The sequence below is a fragment of the Dermochelys coriacea genome, chromosome 27 (genome assembly GCF_009764565.3).
Source record: "Dermochelys coriacea isolate rDerCor1 chromosome 27, rDerCor1.pri.v4, whole genome shotgun sequence".
Classification (NCBI taxonomy): Eukaryota; Metazoa; Chordata; order Testudines; family Dermochelyidae; genus Dermochelys; species Dermochelys coriacea.
The window spans coordinates 9688743-9709509 of NC_050094.1; the positions used below are offsets into that span (position 1 = coordinate 9688743).

Here is a 20767-nt window from a genome sequence, read left to right on the forward strand (position 1 = left end):
CTGAAATCTTTTTGTTTTGCATGCCCTTATCTGTTTTCTTTCTCTACTTTTTGTTCTCCACTTCCTTCTCTATTTTTCCATTTCTCCTACTTCTCCCCAAATCAATCTTTTTCTCTTCCTTACTTCTTTTCTAACTTTTACCTTTCTTTGAAGACAGGTTCCTGATCTTATGTATCTTCTGTAAACTGAGCCAATTTATGGGTGATTTAAAATAAGTAAAAATAATCTCTCCCACAGACATCCATTTGTGCATTTAGCCACTCTCCCATCCTCACTTCTATTCATCCTCCCATCCAAACATGTAAAATCCAAAGAACTAGATGAAGTCAAAGTTCCCCACTGTCTCTCAGCCATCCCTCCTCATCCACAAACCTCTGACTATTGGGAAAGAGGAGAATACTGGGATTGTTCTTATTGGCAGTTTATCAGTTTAACGTTCTCTAACCTTTTTCTGTTCCACTATTCTCACACTAGAAATCCTGGTCTGTTGCAAGGCTGGTGTTTCCAATGTAGCCATCGTCAAACCTCTGATTTGGGTCCATGTCCCCAGTAAATATCTCTTCAGCCCACCTCTACAGCTATTCATAGCTTTTCCAAGATGTAAATCTGAATTTTGATACTTCCATTGCTACCTGCAGTTTCACTCTGGGTTTGCCAAAGCTATGAATAGTAGCTGAAGGTTGTTTTTGTAATTATAAGAGCTTGAAATATATTACTTTAAAATGAAAGCATAGGTTATGCATAAGCTGGTGGCTGGCATTTGTCTGAGAGAGATTCCTATTTGCCACAGACAGATGAATTTTTCAAGCTCTGGAAAAAGTGTGTTTCTCTGCTTCAGCTCTCATGAAGCATCCTAGGATTTGTTATGGTGCTACTTCTCTCTCCTTGCTATCTCGTTGGAGATTGTCTGGTCTGGTTACACCCACCTAAGCAAATCGGTCATTTTAGGAGATCACATCTCTTCATTATATGGGCTTCCAGAACCAGTAACAGGAGTATTGTTTGCTCATACAGGCGCTTTAGTCCAGTTATGTGAAGGCACTTTGCAAACATGAATGTAAGCCTCCTCACCCCATGAGTTAGGTTTGCAGTACTACAATGATGGAAAACCTTAGGTGTGTGATATCCTTATCTTGCACAAAGGGGAGGTGAGTTGCCCAGCCTCACGGCATGAGTTCGTGGAAGAACTTGGAATAGAATCCAAGAACCCTGTATAGCAGTGGCTCTTGCATCAGTCCAAAAAAAGAAGGTTGACATGAACTATTTTAATGGTACAGTGTGTCTGCACTGGCCATCGTGGCTGATGTAGACCTGTTCAGCATGTCCAGATATAGCACTCCCTCCAACTGCTGCAGTACTAATGCATTCTGAGTACCTAACCCATAGTTTCCAGCACAGGTTTGAAAAGTACAGTTTTGTAGGAATGGCAATATGTGGCTGGAGAGGTGTTGTACCAAAAAAATTTTGAGATGTGAACTGTATAACATTTTTACTATATAAAATGTGTTTTGTGAGAGTAAATGTTAGAAGTTTCATAATGCATGAACATGTTCTTTGTTGAAACAAGAAAAGACTTAAGTTTACATGCATTTTATCTTGTAAAGCAAACTTGGTATCCATAAAATTACAGAAGCTTCAGCAGGTCAAAACAAAGTACAGTCATTAGGAACATAGGAGATCATTGAAAGTTTGCAGGAGCATTGAGAGACTGTGCAAGCAGACCTACCTGAGACAGTAGCATCAGCACGTTTAGAACTTGTCAACTCTAAACTTCTTTTCTTAAAAACTTTCCACCATTGCTATTGTGGGTGCAGTTCCACAGGTGGTAGTGCTAGCATAGAGACACAGCCACTTAAATCTTAATCACCATGTTGGCTAGACTTGCTCTGAGCAGGGTTCAGGGACCTAATGGTTTAAAATGCTGACAGCAGATCTAAACTAAAACTCCAAACTGGTGTAATCTATATTGGTGGTGGCGATGGGAGGGGATTTTTAAAAGAATTAATTAATTGCAAAGCCTTTTTCTACACTATTACTATAGTGGTGCAGAGTTGACTCAGTGTAAGATTAATGATGGTGAGTTGCGTTCCAAGCAAATGTGGTTCCATCTGTGCATAACAGTTATGCACCCATTGCAAGCAATTTTGCATGTGGATATGGTGTGTGAAGAGCTTACTATTGTATAAGGCTCTATTGAACAGGGGAGCACATTTAACTCCATGATCTGGTGGCATATTTCAAAATTCTAAAGCAATAAGTTTAAAAAATAAAGTTGGTTTTAAATGCACGCTTCCACAAAGCTCAGAAAGAGCTTCATATTTTAGTGCAAACTTTTACCTTTTATTGCACTCAGCAAATTTGAAATGTTTAATTTATTAAAACATTTTAATTTATAAAACAGCAGTTAATAGGCTGGCAGTGAGTCAAAATGTCTTAAAAAAACAAAACAAAAAAGTCTGATGGTTTTGTCAACCTAGGAGGGATGAGTTAAGACAAATGCTCGGGTGGAGTGAGTCCTCATCATAATGGACTCACAGTAAAGATTTTGATTTAAGTTGGGATGGTGGATGGTTGGTATTGGGGCACATTACCTGCTAGGATGAATGATTTAGGATAATTGACAAAAAAAATTTATAGTCAAACAACAAAACTCTTTTTAACCTTTTAATTAAGGTGATTCCTAGGAGAGCATTTATAGAAAGTAAGTCCTTCCAAATGAAACCACCCCCATTCTGGCCCACCATGTGGTGTTAAAGGCCTATCCATCTTAGGGCTGTCTACATGGGGAAACTAAGGGCTTGTCTACACTGGCGCTGCAACTTTCTCGCTCGGGTGTGAAACACACACACACACACACACACACACACACACACACACACCCCCAAACGCAGCAAATTTCAGTGCTGTAAAGCACCAGTATAGACAGTGCACCAGCGCTGATAGCTGCGCCCCTTGTGGAGGTGGTATTTTTAGAGTGCTGGGAAAGCTCTCTCCCAGCACTCTGCCGCTACTACTCAAGCCACATTAAAGCTCTTCAACATCAGATTCATTAAGGAGCAGTCAGTGTTTGTGATGCTTCACAAATGGCAAATATCAATCAATAGTTTTGTTGTAAAAACAACTGAAAGGCAGAGACTTAAACTAGATAAAGTTGCAACCTTCTTCTGTGCTAGTAGTGTTGCTTTCAGCGTAACACAAAATGAGTGTTTTAAAGAAATAATTGAAGCACTTTGCTCAGGATATACTCTGGAGAAATGACCCAGTAAATGAGTACAAGCAGCCATAGAGGGGAGAAATGTGCACATATGCAATGCTATTAATTATATATCTGAAAACAATATTGTGTCCAAGTTGCTCACATAGCATCCAAAATTTTGGAGAAAAGTATGAAAAAGGAGGTATGTGACACTTTCTTATATAAAAGCATTGAAATGAAGAAGACAGTCTTCTCAGGAGCACTTATCTTAGCTGTCTGATGTTTCAGTTTTCAGAGTGGTAGCCATGTTAGTCTGTATTAGCAAAAACAACTAGGAATACTTGTGGCACCTTAGAGACTAATAAATTTATTTGGGCATAAGCTTTCGTGGGCTAAAACCCATTTCATCAGATGTGTTTCAGTGTCCAGTATGCTCTTTAAGCCCTGTGAATGAAGTAATACTAATACAGACCTGAAACACATTGTGGAAACTCAAAAAAAAAAAAAAAAAAAAAAAAAAAATTCTCAACCACTCATGGGCTTAAAGATAATTTCATTGCTTTTTTTTTTTTTTGATGTCCCATTTTTTGGTGAAATCTAAGGAATACCGTGCGTTTGTATCCAGCTGCCATAAGAGTGTTGAAGAGGACTTTGGTCAAAATATAGCATCTCTTTTATACAACAAGGGACTTCAGAGAAGCACTAAACTTAACTGGATGAGGTTTCAGTGGGACGTAACAAATTATAGCCTGATAACACTTCTTTCTCAAGTCTCGGTGGAAATCTGGCTTGATCTAATTAATGGCAAAGAACTGGAACCATACAAGAAGAAAAGTAGGTATGGTCCTTCTTTATTATTTAGCTAACGTGATTGATCCCAAAGACAAAGATCATAATTGGGGCCCAGAAAAAGAAGGTCTGAAATGTGATTAGAACAAAATCTTAAATTCTCTACTCTTTTTTTTTTTTTTTTTTGCATTTAAAGTTGAAAATCCACATTTCTGTCTCCAGTCTGCTTTTGAAGGAGATTGTCATTGTTTGTTCCGTCAAATAGTGGGAAATTGTAGAAGTAAAATCACAAGACAGGACAGTTGAATTCAGAATTTTTTCAATGTTTAGAAGACTTCCACTCCTGTCCAATAAGCTCAACATCTGTTGAGTGTATTTTAACACAATTGGTTTGGTTTGGGTGAAACTTCATTATAGGCTAGGTCAGCGGTTCCCAAATTTTTTACTGAAGTGACCCACTAACTGCATTTTCTTTTTAGTGACCCACTATTACGTATATGCACCTTCTGCCCTGGCACTGCAACCTGAATCCCAGTCCAGGGCGGAGGGCAGTTCCTCGGAGGGGGTGTTGTCTGAGTGCAAGCATGCCTTGCATTCATCCCACACAGCAGTGGTTTCTGTCCCATGGGGCTGGGACTGGCCCCCCACTCCCGATGTTGTTACCTGAAGCACAGGGTCGCAGTGCTACTCAGGTTTGGTCCAGCTATCCCTTCATCACAAAATTAGGTATAACTGATTAATAGACTGGGAATTTGATTATTATGTTCAAAGAAATTACTTGCAGCATTGCAAACTTTTAATTTTGGACAATGTACGTGTCTTTTGTTTGAAGAATAAATATACATATGAAATGCAAGATATAGTGTGTTTTATCTCATTTCATAAAATCTTTGTAGGTTTTATCTATTTCACTGCTGTTTTCCATTATTTTGAGAGTTGTTTTGATGGGCTATTAATTTATTATTCTGCACTTTCTAATGTAAAAAGTTGTTCAGCTGTAATTAATCTTCATGACCGCTACAGATGTGGTCTTACGATTTTTTTGGGGGGGAAGGGGGTCAAAATCTGAGGTCAAGTAATATGAAGCCTATTGAAAGTAGAGATTTTTATTGAATAGTTTTAGTTCTTGCACTTTTAAAATTGTCATAGAAACTATTGCTAAAATATATTAAAGTTGCATGATTAATTTCTCAAGTCATCAAATGCCAAAGTTGAGGTTACATGTGCAACTGTACCTCTGCCTTCTTGTGTGGATGCATTATGATAGTCTTTAGTTATGATCCTATGCTATTTCCCAAATACACTATATCAAATAAAATTGAAAACTTTAGATAAGGCAGTATCTTGTATTTTTGGTATCTTTACACTATTTTATTTGCCAAAATGATCTAGTATTTTTAGACGCTAAAATGTTTTTTATTTTTAATGTATATGTTTTAATAATTTAATCAGCCATTTACTGTACCTTTTCTTTCCAACCATCAGTCTTTAGGTGCCATTTTGGAGATGAGGCAATTAGAGCAATGGTTTAGTTGAAAACCTGGCTTGTATATACTAGTGTATTTCACTAGTGCTTTGTTGTAGTTACATGTTGTGTAAGAAAGTTTACTGTGTGCATGTCATAGAAATCAATTTAATCAATTCTCATGTTCAATATAGTTATACACAGTACTAGAAAATGTACATGTTCATATAATTAATATCATTAATGTATATTATTGTAGCCCCTAGGAGCCGTAGTCAGGGACTAGGGCCTGTTATGCTAGGAGCTGTACAAACACAGAACAAAAAGACAGTCCCTTCCCCAAAGAGCTTACAGATGGCTAAGGATCAGATTAAAGGTTGCATGTGCAACCGTAACTGTAATTTTCTGACGTGTGTGCACATCAAGGTAACCTTAAGATTGTCAATATAATATTTGATGGAACTCCATGGATTTTAGAAGGAAAGAGATGGAGAAAATTAATTTTATAATGTGGAAGTATGACACCGTTAGAACATCCTATCCTATCTACCTTGCAAGGTCCTACTAGGAGTTAGCTCTCTGCTCTAAACAGTAAACAGTAAAGTGTTTTCAGAGGAGAATCTGTTATCTGCAAATTTTAGGTGTGCAGCTTTTATCTTACAAGATTCATAAGGAAAGGGTCATTCCTCAATCCCTGCACATTTCATAGGATATTTAGCGCTCTGTGTTGGAAACATGCACCTTTTGTTTCCAGTTATTGATGTGCCATATTTCCACTGATTTATCTGGAAAACATTATTTGTATTATGTTAGCACCTATATGCCCCAACCTGAACTCGTGGCCCCATTGTGCTAGGCACTACCCACAAAAAAAAAAAAAAGTAAGAGTCCCTCCCCAAAGACCTCATAATCTAAATAGAATAGGCAAAGACCTTGTCTGTACTGGGACTTCAGCCAGCGGTGCAGCTACACCAGTACGGACCCCTAGAATATACACAGTTTAGACTGATGTAACACAGTTTGCACTGGCTCAGTTTTCTCTGTCCTGACTGTAACTCTCTCAGCTGTAGAATTGTTTGGGAAAAAATATTGGAAGAGGATATGGGAAATATTTTTTTTCACTCATTCTCAAAACCAGCTAATGCTTCTTAGCTAAAATAATAATAATAAATAATATAATTAATCATCCTGGAGTAGGGAATGAACCTGGGACACTATCCTAAAAAGTTTCAGAGTAGCAGCCGTGTTAGTCTGTATTCGCAAAAAGGAAAGGAGTACTTGTGGCACCTTAGAGACTAACAAATTTATTAGAGCATAAGCTTTCATGAGCTACAGCTCACTTCATCTGATGTGCATTCATCAAATGCATCCGATGAAGTGAGCTGTAGCTCACGAAAGCTTATGCTCTAATAAATTTGTTAGTCTCTAAGGTGCCACAAGTGCTCCTTTTCTTTTTATCCTAAAAAGTGAGTTTCAGAAAATTTTGAGTGCCTGAAAAAGCAGGCAGAATAGAGAGTTCTGCAACTTCGCTGTAACAGCCTCTCCCACTATAACCAGCACAATTGTTTGTTATGATTGGTTAAAATCAGTTGACTCTGCAATTGGTACTAAATGGACTCGGGTTTGGTACTGCTTTAAAAGCATAAGTCTCTAAGCACAAATTTATAGTGGTCAAGGGCAATTGCATTTTTTCTCAAGAATCTTCCATTCTTTGCTTCCTGAAAGCAACTCAAGAAGCTAATTTAATTTACAGTCTAGTGGACTTTTTTTTTATTTTTGAGACTTCTTAGCCAGTGCTGAAATTATAATCAAAATGCCATTGGGAAATGGCAGTTTCATTGCTGACTGTGTCTGTTTTCCAGGAATTTGGATTAGTAGAGACGTACACTAGTTGTTGAAATAGTAGTCTGATTCTACATGTGCACCTAGACTTTATGGTTTAGAATGAACTATGGTGACACTTGGAGCTCAGTGATTCAGGAACCAAATTAGCAATCAACATTACCCAAAAGAGCCATGTAGAGTGAATTAATTGTGTCATTTACTATTTATATAAATATAATATAAAATTCTTACGGCAAAATGACTGACCAAGTATGCTACAATTGGTAGTAAAAGCATTCTGATAGGTTAATCAAATCACAGTGTTTTAATACCGTGCTGCAAAGAGCTGAAGGAGACGTATTAAAGAACTACTTGCAGTTTGTGATCCTCAGTCTGAGAATCTCTGGGCTAGAACATATTTCAAGATAATTTGACTACAGACATAGAAAAAACTATCTAGGTGTATTCTTTTATCTAAAAATAACCCCAAAAGCAAAGAAAATTTTGTCAGCATCATACAGCAAAGACTATGGGATTATATTTTAAAGAATCCTGCCAGAACATCCTCTTCAACTTTCTTCCATGTGAATTTAGTGCTTGCAAAAGATTCCAGTTCCATAGATTTGGAGATTCCCTTTAGTTACAGATCTTTAAGACATTGTCCCCCAATTCTGACCTGTAGATACAGTATAAGATCCTGACCTAATTAATGGAGAAGACCTCCAGGTTTGCCAGTCTTGTTTGTCGACTCCAGTTGCAGGACACTGATGCAAGGTATCTTTTTCTGAAATTGGAGATGTCCAGTCTGCTCCACTTTTCCATAGGAATATTAAATATTTGCAGGCAAATGGCCAGCTCCACATAGTGAATATGTTACTTGCCAAATTGGTTAAATAGGTGCCTGAGAGTTTTTAAGTAGTGTCGAAAAGAAATAATGTGGAACCATTAGAGAGATGGCTGGAGACCTGAATCTTCACATTTGCTGTTGTAAATGTCATAATGCAAATGTTAAATTCACCTAATGGTCTTGTGTGCTAAGTCTCTGGAAGTCTTTTAGCTTCTTTAATTAAGGACAACTGCAGAGTGTGATAGTTCAGTGTTCTAAAAATCAAATTTGGAATATTTAGACTTCCTGTTTCTACAATTTCAAATACCAGCAGATTGACTTAGTCCTTTAACATGTTGAGGTGTTTTGGATGAGGCATATTTTAAAAAAAAAAAAGACATTAAGTATATAACATGCCACTTTTTATAAGAGTTTTCATTTGGTTTCTTTAGCCAGAACACACTTCTGCCCCAATCATGGTGTATGCTATATATTTATAACCTGGGACTTAGTGTACCCGCTGATTGCCAATATAACTAAAAAGAGTTAACTGGCCACTTTACCTTGAGTAGTCCCTTGAAATGTGAGTTAAGTACTAATGCTAAACAATCTGTTCCGTCCTGTATTAAGCTGTGAGACGCTGAGTAAGCCCATGTCTACTCTAGTAAGCTTACAGCAGCACAGCTGTACCGATACAGTTGGACCGCTTGTGTAGCCGCGCTGTGTCGATGGGAGAGAGCTCTCCTATCCACATAAAAAAACACCTAAATCGGCGCTGACATAGTGCTGTGCACAAGAGTGCTTATGCTAGCAAAACTTGTATCACTCAGGAGTGCGTTCTTTCACACGCCTGAGCGACATAAGTTTTGCCAACATAAGTAGAAGTGTAGACATGGCCTAAGTTTCCCAGACCTGAAGAAGAGCTCTGTGGAAGCTCAAAAGCTCGTCTTTCTCACCAGCAGAAGTTAGTCAAATAAAAGATATTACCTCACCCACCTTGTCTTTCTAATATCGTGAGACCCACACAGTTACAACACTGCATATTATAACTAAAAGACATTCACAATTCTTAACTGCTTCAGATTTCTAATGCACAGGTAAAGTGGGATTGCTTAATAGTGGAATGAGGAAAAGGTAATAAGTCTTTTGAATTATACTTTCTACTGGTGTGGATTGTGAATTCTCATTGTGTGGATAAGAGATTCTCAAATGGCAAAATGCTGTTGCTTAAAAGTCAGAGTGGAACTTGTTAACGTGACAAGATATAACTTGACCATATCCATTTCAAAACTTGTTGTTTCTCTGTGTTTTTTTTTTTTTAAATTGAAGCAGTAAGGAAAAGTCTATCTTTTAGTCTTTGTCTGAACCAAAAATTTCTTATAGGGGGAGAGTGGGGAAAGATTAAAAATAAAAAATTAAAATTTATTTTTACATTATTATGCTAGCGGTGAAATTTTCAGTAGGTCTCTTATTTAATGAAGTCATATCTGTAATCTGCATGTATCCCTTTAAAGTAGGCTGCTTGCATCAACCAGGGCTTTTTATTCTGCATTGCAAGCAAAATTTAGATTGCTTACTTTATAAATTCCAAAACAAGGAAGCAGTTTTGTAAGTTTTATTCATTCTGTGGGCCTGTATGTAAAACTAATTCCTAATTTTTGTGTACAGTTAGTAATATGCGCTTTTCTGTAAAATCAGTTTTGGCCTAGGTTTTTGTGATCTTTTATTATTAAAGTTGGGGGCATTTATTATGCCACATTGGTGGAAGTGAAGTCCAACACAAATGAGGTTTAAAATAAACAAATTAGTTTATTCTACTTCCAACTCTGGAATACTGTTTGCCAGTGTAGGACATTTTAATGAATAGTTTCTGAATCAAAGTAAGTACTGAGCTTAAAGACTAAGGCCTAGTCTACACTTATACCATCATAGCTGTGTCAGTAAGGGGTATGAAAAAACATCTGCTTGTGATATCTGTGCTGACAAAACTCTGAGAGACACAACTACACCAACAGAAGAGAGTTTCTGTCAGCATAGCTAATACCATTTGCAGAGGTGCTGGTCCTATACCACAGAACTCCTTTCTGTTGGCATATATTGTGTCTACACTAGGGGGCTATATTGGCATAGCCTGAGAGTCGGTTACTGGAGTTCGTTCGTTCTTTCTTTCTTGGTGAGAATCAGTCCTCAGTTTTCAAATCTGTGTGATGGAAGTTGGAGAGCTCCTGCAAGGAGTGTAGATAGTAGAGAGTAGGACTTGAAAACTTGGCTCCTTCACTCTTCTTTATGGTGAATACAGAGCTTTCCCAAGCAAATGCCACCAATTGTATACAATCTAAACTTTCATTTTAAAAAAGTAAGTTTCTAGCCTTCATGGTTGCAAAAATAATCTTCCAAGTGATAACTAAGTATAAACCCAGTGTAGTGCTGTTTTTCTATGTCTGCAGAGACCACTGCAATGACTCTATATAAATGCTTATAGGTTTGCAAAGCTACAGCAAAGTGAAAGCCCACCAATATCTTTGGCAGTTAATCACTGCTGATATTGGGAACCCTATGGATAGCAGCATAACTGGTAAGAATTAGGTCAATGTCACTCCTGCCCTGGAGAGCTTTCCCCAATGCTGTAAGTGGTTGTGGAGTGACGTAAAATGCTTCATCTTCCTGTCTTCCATGGGAGCCACGAGAAGTAATTCAGTGCACTTGTGTAATAGGCACCTAGATATTCAAAGTGTATGTCTGTAGCTACACAACTATGTGGTTCATGGAGAAACATGCTAAGAAGGAATAATTATATAATATTTTTCATCTGTAGATCACAAAATGTGTTACAAATGGGATAAGCATTATCTCCATTTTACAGATGGGGAAATTTGGCACTGAGGTAGGGTCACTTGGTGAGTCAGTGGCAGAGTTAAGAATAAAAGCCAGATTTTCTCACTCTGTCTGGTTACTATTAACCACACTACTGAGGAGATGTAATTGAAAATCTATAGTCAGTAGCACGCTGTACATCCAACTCAGACTGGTCTTGATTTAAAACAGCTGATACTGAATCAAAGTTAGAACAAATAATTGTTTGAGTTCATTGCTGGGTAGATTTTTCTATTTTTAGATGGCAGATAACATGAAGAAATGTGGTTTTTCGTTAGAAGTAGCAAAGGCATTGTGTGAAATGCTGCTCCCACATAGATGCTTCCTCCACCTACACATTTGTCTGCAAGTCAAGATTTGGTGCACTTTTTGCTTCTGGGCTTTATGCCTTTAACTCTTGTAACCTCACTTTTTAGGTTTTTCCAGTGTAGTCTCTGAATACAGATTTCCTGCAGGTGCCTCATAACTATTCATTTTATATGCATAATAAAACTATTTCCGAGTTTGAATTCGGATGTACTTCCTTTAAAGAGAGCCTGTGTTTCTCCCATCTGATAGGAAAAGCATTCTTTCAGAGTCTGAACAATTCAAGATATGACAGACTCTCACTCATTAAGAAGAATAGATTTTTTTGTCTAGTCTTTTTTGTATTTTCAGAATTAAGATTTGTATATTGTATCAGAAATTGCTAGTAAAAGATATACTTTAGCACTATTTTATTTCAAACTTTTTAATCTTCTGATGCAATGCATTGTTTGTATTGAGAATGTATTAAGTGTCCCTCTCTTTACCATCTGTGTGGCAGTTAATGAAATTTTGTTCGAAAGTTGTGGGTCTCTTGAGGATTGCAAATATTATATTCAAAGTGAAACTAGGTTACTGTTTCTGCAAAGTGCAGTGGTTTAAGACCAAACAGTTTCTGATACGTTCAAAATGTGTCCTTTTGCTTTTGAAGTGGTAATACATTCATGTAGAGTGGTTTTTATTATATAGAATGTTCCTAAAATGAGCAGTGGTGAAACAATTCTAATAAATATGAAGACAAAAATTCAATGAAAAAGTGATTTTATTTTTTTTTCTTGTTCACAGCAGCATGTTAAGCTATTTCAGGTGTTATACTATCAGTGATTATACACAATTCTAGTTTTAGCCATGTAACTTAGATCTGTTCAATGAGCTTACAAAATAACTAGGTATGGTTTTCTATATGGCATAAACACTGTTTGCTAGGTTTTATGACTAATTTTTAAAATTCTGTTGATGGGAGGGACATAATGGTGGAATTCACACTTTGTTGTGCAGACCACTTTGTAAGTACCTCTTTGAGTTCATATTGCCTTGCAGTCTCTCATCTCCCTGCACTATCTGTAGAATATTTGTTTTTTATTCTGCAGATCATTGGTAATTTGTACCCTAGGTGAAGCACCACTGGTTTAATGAATTTGTTTACCATAAAAACTATTACTGAAGTCATCCTTTTTCAAACACCTTAATTGAACTCTTTAAGGTTGTTGAATAGAGAAATGCAACATATACTTCTTTATATAAATTGCATTCAGCTGTGTCTGGAATGAAGTTGTCATATTTGTGGTTTGGAGAATGTTTTTATTAGTAACTCAGTGCTAAGTGGAAAGAAGTGTGTAATGTACAGCTGTAATATACTATTCTTCCTACTTAAGTCATGTGTAGTTTTTTCTTATTGAAGTCAATTTAGTGCATGTGAATGGTGCTGAATTGTACCCAAAGGTGCTTTACTCTGTTGATGGGATGAGTATTGCATAGGAATAGCAGCATAAGTCTCACTACACAGTGTTGTTAAATCAAAGGTGCCTCAACTCTGAACTGGTGGAACAAACTTTAGAGGTGGACAGTTATGTAATAATATTCCCATAGAGGAAGTTCCTTCTTAACCTCAACAGTTTAGCGGTTGGCTTTTCTGGCTCTCCTAGCTCTCTGATTGCTGCTTCAGACTCTCTTGTTTGCTGATCTGTCATCCTCCCTTCTCCTTCCTATGGGCTTCCCCCAGGCCTCTATCCTTGGTTCCCTCCTTCTGCACCCTCTCTATGTACTGTTGTCTGCAGGCATGACTTTTTGACTATCCCACATTTATATACTCCTCTATCTCTTCCATTCAATCCAAATCCTTGGATTGTCTTTCTAATATTGTGCTGCTTGAAATGTCATTTCCTGAATGGGGAAAAAAACTTGAGGTTCTGATTACTAGTGGTAGAGATCACGTGATATTTTTTGCAGGAAGAAGTAGAGCTTTAACCCTGGTGTACTGGTCAAACTCCAACTTCAATAACTGCAAGTGAAATTTAGATGGATAGAAAGTGTTATTGTATGGCTACTAAATTGGGGAGTGAGTAACCGTGGGACAGAGCACAAGCTGAGATAGAAGAGAATAGGTCCCTTAAATCAAATAGAGATTGTATGAACAATCTGTGAGGTGGAAACACAAACAACTGGACACAAAATATCTTCCAATCTTCCAATATCTTCTAATTTACTACTGCAAGATGAAAATGTTTACACTGAGACTCTTCATGCACATGTACATTAATAAAATGTCCTTTGGCACATAATCAGTTCTAGTTTGCATGCTACTACAACCTGGAGGGTAGAACAGGGAGGAGGCAGTTTAGAGATGCTTTCTCAGTTGTTCTACAGAACTTTCCTGTCTGGTTACCCATCTCATCCAGGCTGGCACATGTACAGAATTTTTCATGGCCTTTTTGATCTGAGTTTTTCTTGTTCTGCTGTAACTTTTTTTGCAGCACAGTGAAATTGTCCTTGGTGCTACTGGGAACCACAGTGAGTTTGTTGACTTACTTAAAGGTGACCTGTGAAAAGGGGAGAGAGGATCTGCGCCTCTTTTGCTTCTTTATGATATATGGAGAAGATTTGAAAAGATTATCTGCCCTCCTCCCCGTCAAAAATACTTTGTATTTATCTTTGATATATCAGGAATATTAAGTCTGCTATTCTCGGGTTTTACAGGAAACTTTGTTTGGGAGTAGTCTCAGATGAGTATTGCAAGACTTCTCAGCCCTTAATTGTGTGCTGAATCTTTAATGAAACTATATTGGAATGAAAATCACTTCTCTCTCAAGTAATGAGGTTTAATAACGAGATCTGCCATACTATTAGTTCTCTACCTTTCCATAGATCATCAGAAAAAAGGGTAGAGCAGACTTCAATTTGTAATGTAAAAGATAAAAACCCCTCCCAAATTTTTTTTTTAGGAAGGATATCATTCAGGATGCTTTTAGACATAAGTTTAATTAAAAAAAAAAAAAGATGGTTGGTACCCTTTTTTTCTTTGCACATGGCCTTTATCCCACGTTATCCACTATAAGCTATGGACCTAGTAGTACGGTCCATTTTCATATTTTACAGTTTGATAGTCTCTTATCTCTCTCAGAGGGTCTGTTGAGATCTGCACAGTTGCCAGTAATCAGTGGAAATAAGATTTTTTGTTTGGCAATTTGAAGAATAGACCACTAAGCATAATGAATAATTAACAATTGGTATGGTAGATCTTGCTGGACTCTGCCTAAATTGTACACATGGAAAGAAAACAAGGAGCTTGCAGGATACGTTTCTTCAATTATTTTTAAGAAAATGACTTAATTTTCTCTGTTCTTCTTTGTAGATAAAATGTTTGGAGATTGGTTGGTCGCTTTCTTCAGAAGAATATTTACTACAGCTCTGCTCTTGCCATAATACCAGAATTCTGTGATACACACTTCAGTGCTAAACATCAGGAGAGAGTCGTATTTTAGTCATTCTATCTAGATGGAACAGGCATCATCTTGAAAGCTCATCATATTTCACAGCAGTTTATTTGATTTTTCTGGGATCAAAGGTGCTCAATGAATCAGGGGCCCCCTCCCCAATGAGTCAAACAGCCAATTCTTGCCAACAGCTGGTTGAAAACAGTGCTGTGCATGTAGCAGGGATGGCGCAAGAAGAAAGCCGTCGTGGTCAAGTGCCACCCACATTTTATCATGCTGCCAGTCAGGAACTTGATCTGTCCACCAAAGTGTACAAAAGAGAGTCAGGAAGCCCTTACTCTGTATTGGTGGACAGCAAAATGAGTAAACCACATCTCCATGAAAGAGAGGAGCAGCCATATTTCAGGGAGAACAGATCAGTGGGAGAGGTCCGGGCTGTGAAAGAAGATAGAGAGAACTCTGACAACTCTGAGGAGGAAGAAGAGGAGGAAGATGAAGTGACTTACAAAAGGGAGCAGATTATAGTGGAGGTAAACCTTAACAACCAAACATTAAATGTTTCAAAAGGGGAAAAGGGTGTCCCCTCCCAGTCCAAAGAGACTGCTGTTCTTAAGACCAGCAGTGAGGAAGAGGAGGGTGACAGTGGGGAAGAGGCCACTGAAGACAGTAATGATGATGAGGAAAATGAGAGGCAGAAGAAAAAAGAGAAAAGAGTGGAAAAAGTTAGTGTTACCCAAAGGAGAACAAGGAGAGCTGCATCTGTTGCAGCAGCCGCAACTTCTCCTTCACCCAGAACTACAAGGGGCCGTAGAAAGAGTGTGGAGCCCCCCAAGCGTAAGAAGAAAGCTGCAAAGGAGCCCAAGGCACCTGTGCAGAAATCAAAGTGTGAAGAAAAGGAGACTTTGACCTGTGAAAAGTGCCCCAGGGTGTTTAACACACGCTGGTACCTGGAGAAGCACATGAACGTCACTCACAGGCGTATGCAGATCTGCGACAAGTGTGGGAAGAAATTTGTTCTAGAAAGTGAGCTGTCCCTTCACCAGCAAACAGACTGTGAAAAAAACATTCAGGTAGGTTAGTTCACCTGCTTGCCAGATTTCCACACCTTTCTGTTGTGCCCTGGATACAGCTAGTGGACACCTCAGAGAGGGATTTTTTTTTTTTTAATGGAGACAAGGTCCTGACCGAGATCAACCTCTACCTGTCAGCATTTCTTGGTGTCTGCCAAAGGAAATAACTTGTAGGGACCAGAGGGTGCCCCGTGTGCTGTTTTAGCAAAGTTCTTGCTAGGATTAATCTACACTGTGGGAAGATGCCAGACTACTTTTTAACAAATGCCAGATACAAGAATAATGGGTTGAAAACTTGTCTGCAGTGCACCACTTTGTACAAAATAGGACCTGATTTTTCAGAGGTGCTGACCCACCTGCAGCTTCCAGTAGCTTCAGTCAAAGTTTTGAATGTTTGGCACCCTTGAAAATCAGGCACATAATGTGTAAAGGTAAGAATTTGAGGAGAGAACAAAATGGTGACAAGTGTCAGGGAATCAGCAATGTATAGAATGTTGGCTGACACACAAGTGACCTAGAAAAATTGTAATGCCTTCAAGATGTGAAAAGTGTTAATATGTCATCTTTGCTCTCTGGATCACATTAAGATGATTCAAATTCTCTTGACATATTATTTACAATGGTGTTTGTATACATGCACGTAGGCATGTGGAAATCCTTCTAATAATGCAAAAGGTGAACCTGTTCATAAATCTGCCGATTTCTTCAGTGCTGCAAAATCTGAATAAATAATAATTAGCCTTTTGAATTTGCTATTAGTAGGGAGATTTTTGTTGGACTGCATCTCACCAGAAGGTTTGTCACTTTTAGTTATATACACAACAGTGGAAATCTTTGCCATGAAAGAATCATTTAAATAATTTAAATGATGGAATACAATTTCTGAGCTTTTGACTTATCTGTGACTTGTTTTCTGCTCTTAGGCGTATATGTTATCTCATAACCATGGGCATTGTTGTTTTTATCTGGTGATTTAGTCTTGCTTTGTTAAAGAAAACTTAACACAGTGCTGCATCCTAATGATGAAATAGGCCCACTGCCCCACGGTAAAGCCCCTTGAATTCAATTTTAATTTAGTTGAAACATTAAAAGGCAGAAGGGCAGTAAATTATTCCCATCCAATGAATATCACCAAAAGAGGGCACTTTTAAAAAAGAATACATACATTTGGCTGAAACGTGACATAAGAACAGCCATACTGAGTCAGACCAAAGGACCATCTAGCCCTGTATCCTGTCTTCCGACAGTCAAGCAGAAGGCCCCATTTCAGCCCAGAACATTAAAACATTCCCTTTGGTTTCAGGGTAGCAGCCGTGTTAGTCTGTATCCGCAAAAAGAAAGGGAGTACTTGTGGCACCTTAGAGACTAACAAATTTGTTTGAGCATAAGCTTTCATGAATTGAAGCTCACAAAAGCTTATGCTCAAATAAATTTGTTAGTCTCTAAGGTGCCACAAGTACTCCTTTTCTTTTTGTCTTCTGACAGTGGCCAATGCCAGGGAATGAACAGATAATTATCAAGTGATCCATTCCCTGTCGCTCATTCTCAGCTTCTGGCAAACCAAAGCTAGGGCCATCATCCCTGCCCATCCTGGTTAATAGCCATTGATGGACCTATCCTCCACGAATTTATCTAGTTTTTTTTAATCCTGTTCAAGTCTTGGTCTTCACAACATCCTCTGGCAAAGAGTTCCACAGGTTGACTGTGCATTGTGCGAAGAAATGCTTCCTTTTGTTTGTTTTAAACCTGCTGCCTATTAATTTCATTTAGTGACCCCTAGTTCTTGTATTATGAGAAGGAGTAAATAACAATTCCTTATTTACTTTCTCCACATCAGTCATGATTTTATAGATCTGTCATATCCCCACTTAGTAGTCTCTTTTCCAAGTTAAAAAGTCCCAGTCTTAGTAATGTCTCCTCATACGGAAGCCATTCCATACCCCTAATCATTTTTGTTGCCCTTTTCTGAACAAGTTACTGGACTGCTCCAGTATTCTGAAAATAATCCTAGCCACGAAGCTTGGATTCTTACCTAAAATGGATCTTAACTTTTTGGTACAGCAGCCAATAATTTTTGACCTTACTTAGAATTTGTTTATGAAGTCTCTGAACAGCTTTCCCTTTTATTTTAAATTTCATTTCTGGACCTGTACTGATATGCAGTTTACACTGTTAGTAAACAACAATAGAAAACACTGAATATATATAGGAAAAAAGTAACAATTTTTAAATAAATGCAGACTTTCCAATTTTGTAGAGGTACATTTCAAATGACATTTCTGAATGAACTGTTTTAACTTATGTTCCAGCTCATAAGAGGGAGATGAAAGGAAGGATAAATTATTAATTATTATTACCTAGCTCTTATTGAGCACTTCAGTAGCTCTCAAGCACTTTACAAAAAAGATCAGCATCGTTATTTCCATTTTACAAATGAGGAAACTGAGGCAGAGAGAGGTGATGTGATTTGCCCAAGGTCACTTAGCGGGCCAGTGTCAAAGCCAGAAGTAAAACCCAAGTTACCTGGAACCCAATCCAGTGTTCTGTCCATTAGGCCACACTGGGCTTTAAAAATTGAGGTTACAATGGGTTAGGCTTTGGACCACACAAATTCCAGAATGGTTTTCACTCCCAAGTTGAGACCGTATCTATACTTAGGAGTACCCCCGACTCAGCCACTGGTGGCTGGCATGTGGTGTAGCTACATTGGTGCTGACTCTTAAATATAGGCTAGGCAAGGCAAGCCTGGATTTGCCCCAATAGAAACATGGGTAAACCTCAGTTGGTGCAAACCCACCTGTATCTCCTTGTCTACAAATAAGGGTCAGGATTGATGCAGCTACACTGATTGGTGGCCATTCCTGGCCTAGTCAGAACTATTTCTAAGAGCAGACAAGCCTTGAGAATGGATTCAAAGTAGATCCTGGAGCTAGAATTGCAGTAAAACAGTTGGGCATGATCTGTTAATGACAAGCCAATGTACATAACCAAATATCCAGGAGACAGCCATGTAATGAAGTGACCTAGTATAAAGCCATTTTATACCTGGGCATTTTGGTGTTTAAAAAAATAATAATCCAGTAGTGCTACAACTAATTCAGTTATATTTGGTGTTAACATCAATTGAAGACAGTGTTCACAAGACAACAGCAGCTTCTAGTATTTTTACCATTGTCAAATAAACCTGCTTCTCAACGAGTTTAACTGATATGGTAATAAAAGCTTTGTAACCCACTGGAGCCTTGTTTACACTAAGGCTTTTTACTGATGCTAACACCGGGTGCAGTTAAACCAGTGACAGCACCAGTAGGATTTTTTTCTAAAATTCCTCAAAGTAGGACAATAGTCTAGGAGAAATTAAACCTATTGGTTTACCTGTAATAGATCAGAAAGAAAAAAGCCGATAAATATTTGTATAAAATTAATTTGAAGCATCAGTAGCATCAATTAGTGCATAGTAGACTATGGATAAATGCCCTTTATAAGTCATCTAAGTAAAAATGTAAACATCATTGCCGTTGAGTGTGTGTGTGTGTGTGTAAAAAATTATAAACATTCTGCTGCATCCTCATTCCTATCAATGAATTGAAAAAATCCTTGCACTTTTTAAATTAAACATTTCTAAAGCTTGTAGTGTAGCAGAGACCAAGTAAGTATAAATTTACAGGATGATATTGTCATTTAGGTGACTCAGCTCACAGCAAATAATGTTTAGAACTGTCAATGGGATTTTATAAGTAGTTAACGTATGGTATGTAAGGGACTTCTGAGGACATTGAATAGAAGTATTTGTCAGGACACTTACCACACTTGAAAGGTAAGCGATCATTTAAAAGTCTCGCCCTTATTGGTTACACAAGTAACTTTTTAAATGTGAGCCAAACATAAGGCCTTGTTTATGCTGATTTTTAGCCACTGGTATAGCTACTGTAGTGCCAAATTCCTAAGATAAACATGACTTATGTTGGTGCAAGGCATTTTGCACTACTGTACCCAGGATAAGTCAGCCCACCTATAAGACCTGCTTTATTCCAGTGCAGAATATCTGTGTTGGGAGTTTGCGACAGTTTAGCTGTATTGATGTAGCTACACTAATGCAAAAATCTCTCATTTAGGCAATACCTTAGGCACTTCTGCCTCTGCCCAAAAGGGAGAGGGAAAGAGGAGAATATATTCCCTCTCCCGTATCAAAAGACTCAGAACCCAAAACTGTCTCCCAAAACTTCATGGGTGCCTGACTATCTTCTTCAGATTCTCCCTGTAAACATCTATTATGCAATTATACCTTGTCAGTACTAAAACTTGCAGCATGTTAAAAATGAAAATTTGGGAGCAGCTTTTTAAAAAATTAATTTGATTGGGAAGGCAGTGAAGAGGTGGGGGCAGAGTTGCGTAATATAGTTCTAATATGCCAAGTAAGACATAGAGCCTTGTCTAGAACAAATCCCATGTGGCTTGATTACATAAGTGCCAGTTGGACTGATGATAATGGCTGTTCAGTCATGTGTAAACCTAAATATAGCTCTATATGATGGATTGTAGCCATTCCAAAAGAGCCTTTGTATTCTGTTGGATAAGTACCTTTTCAAAATTAGTGCCTTTACAAAGGTTTTTATTGTTCTGTTAGGCTGTATCCAGATGTTAAATTGGTGTATCTAGATTACTTGCTGTTGATCGCTCATGGAAATGCTAGATTTCCATATCCCAATGGCTGAACTTTGTGTTAAATCAAATGATCACTTTTTAGCACTGCTTTACTCTCCAGGGTTTTTCCACCATCGATTGCAGTTTGTTCCTGACATCTCCAAATAGGTCCTTTGAAAGGAGAAGGCTCTTCCTGGTGGCAGTGTGGTATGCAAACTCCCAGTCCAGCAAAAGTTGGGTGCACTGTGAAGGCAGTATGACTTGCCCATGAGGGGGGAGGAACAGCTCATGTTGACAGGAGTGGCACTGACTGTCTCCTTAGAAAACTGCATCCAGCTCACT

At 38.0% G+C, this 20767-nt stretch overlaps 1 protein-coding gene across 3 annotated transcripts in view; it reads left to right on the forward strand.

The window, feature by feature from the left end:
- The window catches only part of ZNF652 (zinc finger protein 652), a 51849-nt gene that overhangs the window by 24579 nt on the left and 6503 nt on the right, over window positions 1-20767 (forward strand). For 2 of the 3 annotated variants that reach the window (XM_043503560.1, XM_038385649.2), the window contains one exon: window positions 14630-15781. In XM_043503560.1, coding sequence (XP_043359495.1) covers window positions 14873-15781 — 909 coding nt within the window. In that variant the 5' untranslated portion in view covers window positions 14630-14872. Of the gene's footprint in view, window positions 1-10315; window positions 10390-14629; window positions 15782-20767 lie in introns of those variants that run through there. The other variant, XM_043503559.1, reaches the window with a different exon arrangement.